The sequence below is a fragment of the Cornus florida genome, unplaced genomic scaffold (assembly GCF_030987335.1).
Source record: "Cornus florida cultivar Cherokee Brave unplaced genomic scaffold, ASM3098733v1 CherokeeBrave_3.0.0_Hap2_Chr05, whole genome shotgun sequence".
Taxonomy (NCBI): Eukaryota; Viridiplantae; Streptophyta; class Magnoliopsida; order Cornales; family Cornaceae; genus Cornus; species Cornus florida.
This window is the reverse complement of record NW_026775575.1, coordinates 116,417,403-116,422,053: the sequence shown is the minus strand read 5'-3', so window position 1 is coordinate 116,422,053 and position 4,651 is coordinate 116,417,403. Positions and strand designations below refer to the sequence as shown.

The following is a 4,651-nucleotide window of genomic DNA, read 5'->3' as shown; positions in this document are numbered from 1 at the left end:
CTTATTAAATGTACTCGAGACAGAGTTTATCAAATTATTATTATTATTATTATTTTTTTGTGTGTGATAAGCAAGATAAATGTATCCTTCATTCCGCATCCTCCCATATAACTGCACAATGCTCTTGGAGTTCGAGTCTCCCCAAGAGCGTTGTGGGAGTTGTTTGCAAAAAAAAAATAAAAATAAAATAGTTTACTATTATATAACATCTATGTATTTTCATGTTGAATGCTCCTATTTTACTATTAAAAAAAAATACCCCTTTTATCATAGAAATGAAGGTAGTGTTAATGTGTCTTTGATTTGAAAAATACCTCCACTTATAATCATATAACATAGCTCAAAGATTTTCTCGATAGCAAAATTCTGCTTTCACGGATGTAGATAGTGGGATAATATATTTTTTATGGAATCATATAATTAGCAGTTAAGTGTAATATTTAGGTAGCAAAATCACTCTAATATATAAGTAAACTCAAACAAAATGAAAAAGCATTTCAGACTTCAGAGGTGAAACATGAAGCATCAGATAAAGCATGCAAATGTTGGAAATTGATCTAATCATATAACTTCAGCCAGCTAAAAGATACAAACAACATTACATTGATAATAATGACCATAACATATCACAAAATGTACACAACAACTACTACATCCATCCTTACAGCATAAAAAACAGAGCCAGCGATGGATGGACCAATGGAGAAGAAGATCACAAAACTGTCTCCCTCTGTGCTGGTCGTATACTAAATCAACTACATCTCCATAACAGCACTAAATAACATATTTATTATGCTAAATAATGACACTACCTAGGAACATACTAGTACTACTGCAAGAGAGAACAAAAGGGGGACAACCCCTAATGCATGTTGTGAACTGATAATGCCACAAGGCTTAAGAAATATGCAGCCTTTGTGTAGAATATGGTGGTGGTGGAGGGAAACTGTGTTGATCTATTTGTGAATAAGAATCAAGGGCTGATAGTGGTTGTGAAGAAAGAAGTAACAATGCTCCAAAGAAAATCACAGGTTGTTTTGTCAAAAATCAGCAACCAGTGAGAAGAAAATGAGAAAGGAAAGATAAGCATTGAGGATCAGAAGAAGAATTGAAATGAAATGAAGCAAAAATCACAGGCTGTCTTTTCTGAAAATTTTGCAACCAGTGGAAAAATCTGAGGACATTGTCTAAAAACTGTTCTCCAAGATATGTGTGTGTGTGTGAGAGAGAGAGAGAGAGGGGGAGTACTACCCTTTGCCATCTGCAAAGCTGAAGCTAAGGTAGCTTCTTGTGGGTGACTATTCATTCATTCCTGGTCCTTCCAGAAGAAGGGCTTCATGGTAGATGAAGACGACGAGGACGGAGCTGAACCAAAATTGGCTTGCTTGTTCTGAGGATCAGAGTCATGAAATTCCTGGTGATGGGCATTGGCAAAAGGAAGGTTTGAAGGCAACAGAAGATTATTGGTTGCATCCAAATCATCCCAAACTGGGCTACCTGGACCCCAACCTGCTGGAATTGTATTGAACCAAGCCTCTGCCATTTCACCCCAAGCCAATTCTGTCGACTCCAAACTACCTTCCCCTGCACCAGAACCCCCTTCAACCATCTCAACTCCATCACTTGCAGTGATTTCACTCGATCCCAATCCGGTATCATCACCGTGACTATCTCCTCGAGTAGGTGGCAGTGATTCTGTATTGGAGGCCTGAGAATTAAGGCCTTCAGGAGCTTGCCGAGGCTGCTTCGAGTTCCGGCTTGGCATTGAACTTTCGTGGGGAGTAGGAGGAGAAGAAGAGGATGAACTAGGTTCTGTTGATACTGCTGATGCTGATGCTGATGCTGCAGCTGTGTCTTTGTCTTTATTGAGGAAGAGTTCGGGGAAATTGAGCCTAGCATTCTCACCTCTCAACTTAAAGGCCTCGCGATCATACGCCATGGCTGCGTCCTCGGCAGTGTCAAAAGTGCCGAGCCAGAGGCGAGTCCTGTTTCGAGGGAGACGAATCTCGGCTACCCATTTACCCCAATGCCTCTGCCTCACTCCTCTGTAGAGCTTGGTGGGGGTAACAGGCATGACTGGAGGCCTAAACCAGGACCTACTGTCCTGTCCCAACCTGTTCATCATCATCATCCTTCCTCTTGGACTTAGATTCAATGCATCACTCCAGTACTGCAATAGCTGCTGCTGTGATGAAGCAGAGTCCCGTGCAACATATGGTGGTGGGTACCCGAAATTGGGGGGAGCGAAAGAGATCATCTGCTGCTGATTTTGTGGAGTTATATGGTACATAGGCAGAGGATTGGTTCTGAATTGTTGTAAACTTTCCAAGGTTTGTTGAGACCCATCAAAGGCAAAAGGAAACACATGCCTTGAAGAAGTGGGAAGAGGAAAAGGTGTTGAAGTAGTAGTAGCAGCAGGAGCATAGGGAAGAGAAGAAGGAAAAGAGGGTGTTTGGTCAGCAGAGGAAAGAAATGGGTGTTGGCTTTCTGGACTTCTGATCTTCTTGAGAGGCCTACATGACATGGAAGCTTCATCAAAAACCGGCTTCGATTGTCGGCCAATATGAACGCCCCTGCCTTGCTGTTTCTCCAAATCCATTCGATTCATGGTCTCAGATTCTTCAATACACTTCTTTGATTTTCCCCTGTTCCAATCGTCAGCCATACCTTGCCGCCCGCTCTCTTTCTAAACTCAGCCCCTGATATTGGGGATACAGAATTTGAGATGGATCACCAAAATAACCAACACTAAAATTCAAATTTGACAAAAACCCTAAGTGAGAAAATTTCATAAACCAGATTGAAATTTGGCCGGAGAATAAAAAACAAGACCGATTTTTTCAGAATCTGGGTTTGATTTTAATAGCAATTTTGATCGAACCAAGACAGATGAGAATATAAAAAAGTTTTGAACTTGAAGTAACCCATCCCAAATCTCTTCAAAGAGAGCGAGCGGCTTTGACGAGGAGCATAAGAGGGAGCACCAAATGGGTAATTCGTGTTGTTTTGTGGTTTTTGAGAGAATCTGAAAATGGAGAAAACAGAAAGCAGAAGAATAGCAATTGCAGGCGATTTGTTAGAGAGAGAGAGAGAGAGAGTTGAGTAAGAGATACAGGCAGGGAGGTGGGTTTATAAGAGGCCAGAAAAAGATTTAGAGGGAGAGAGAGAGAGAGCTTTTGTTCTAGAGAGAGAAAGTATAGAATAATAGGGATTGGTCAATGCCACTCTGCTATGGCCCCACACGGCTTCTTTCCATTTCCCTTGCTTCCACTCCAACCCTCTCACTCACTCCGACCAACCTTTTATCTCTCTAAAAATCTTACACCAACAAAGTTGTGATACAGGAAGCACTTGATAAGACGTGATACTAGCTTACAGGGAAAAGAAGATCTTTATAGAAGAAAAGTTCCAAAACTATACAGTTAAAATCAAAGCTCTAGATCTTTCCATTTCGTTGCTTCTAAGCTTCAAATCATCTAATTATATTGTATTTATTTATTGTAGTATTGAAAATATTTAAAAATTTCCCATATATCCATACGAAAATAAATAAAAAAACACTTGTTACATTTGAGAGTATAGATACTAGAAATTGAAATTAAGAAAATTTTAATTAAAAGTTTTAATTAATTATTTAATTTTAATTCTAAGACATCGATTTGATGAATCTAAGTTAAGTTTGAATGGAACGTAGTTAAATATACTTATACATAAATTTCCAAAGCATGGGTTAGAATTTGATCATATATTTCTTGGTGCATCTAATATACTTGATGGACAAACACAAGATATGTATTCAATTTTTATGTCTCCTCCTAAGTAATGCCCATAGAAGAACTTTGTCTCGCATTCTCTTCATATTTCATCATTGAATCGACACATAATTTTTTTTTTTTTTTTTTGGCAAATTGTAAGAAAAATTTCCCCGACTATTAGTAGGTTGAAAAACTTTTTTTATAAATATTTTTGGCCAAAAAATATTCCCCTCAACTATTCTAAGAGGTGTTTTTAAATGATCTCGTTTAAATGATTGTCTGACAAAAAAATTTAGACAAAATTAACTCCTAACTAATTATTCAAACAAATTATTTTTTTCGCTCTCTCCCTCTTCTCATTTCATCAAACAAGCTTTTTCATTCCTTTAAATACAAAGCTACTGGTGCATATTCTCATAGATAAAAAATAATAATCGAAAACATGAACGCGGCATAGATCATGCCTAAAGATAATCCAAAAAAAAATAAAATAATAATTAATCCTGGCAAGAGACTACAATTTCTACTGTAACATAGAAAAATCGACCAGACATGGATTCTAAAAAATTCAATATAACAACTATAATCTAACAAACCACAAAGCTGCAATTTTATCTTTTGATTGTATTGAATTTATAACCGTCTATATTGGGTCCATTTTAATCACTTTCTGTTGCTTTTGTCTGTTGACATCAAATTGCTACCAGGGGTTACTTATTTCGTATCAGATTCGAATGAAAAGTGAAATAGGTATAAATGAATGGGTATGTAGTATTATTTAAAAATTTTCGTTCTTGATTTGATGTCACGTCAAGCGTCCCGTCTGAAGGCATTCGGGTGAGCTCATCCCGTTAGCCATGATGGCCCAATCGTAACGAGGGCGTTGTGAGTTCGAA

At 37.9% G+C, this 4,651-nt stretch overlaps 1 protein-coding gene across 1 annotated transcript; it reads right to left on the bottom strand.

Moving 5' to 3' along the window:
* Nucleotides 1–580: 580 nt before the first annotated feature.
* LOC132308882 (ethylene-responsive transcription factor ERF053-like) lies at nucleotides 581–3,236 on the bottom strand. Its single transcript, XM_059807161.1, has one exon. It carries the CDS (start codon nucleotides 2,663–2,665, stop codon nucleotides 1,307–1,309), a length of 1,359 nt encoding a protein of 452 aa, XP_059663144.1. The 5' UTR covers nucleotides 2,666–3,236; the 3' UTR covers nucleotides 581–1,306.
* Between the last annotated feature and the right edge of the window lie 1,415 nt (nucleotides 3,237–4,651).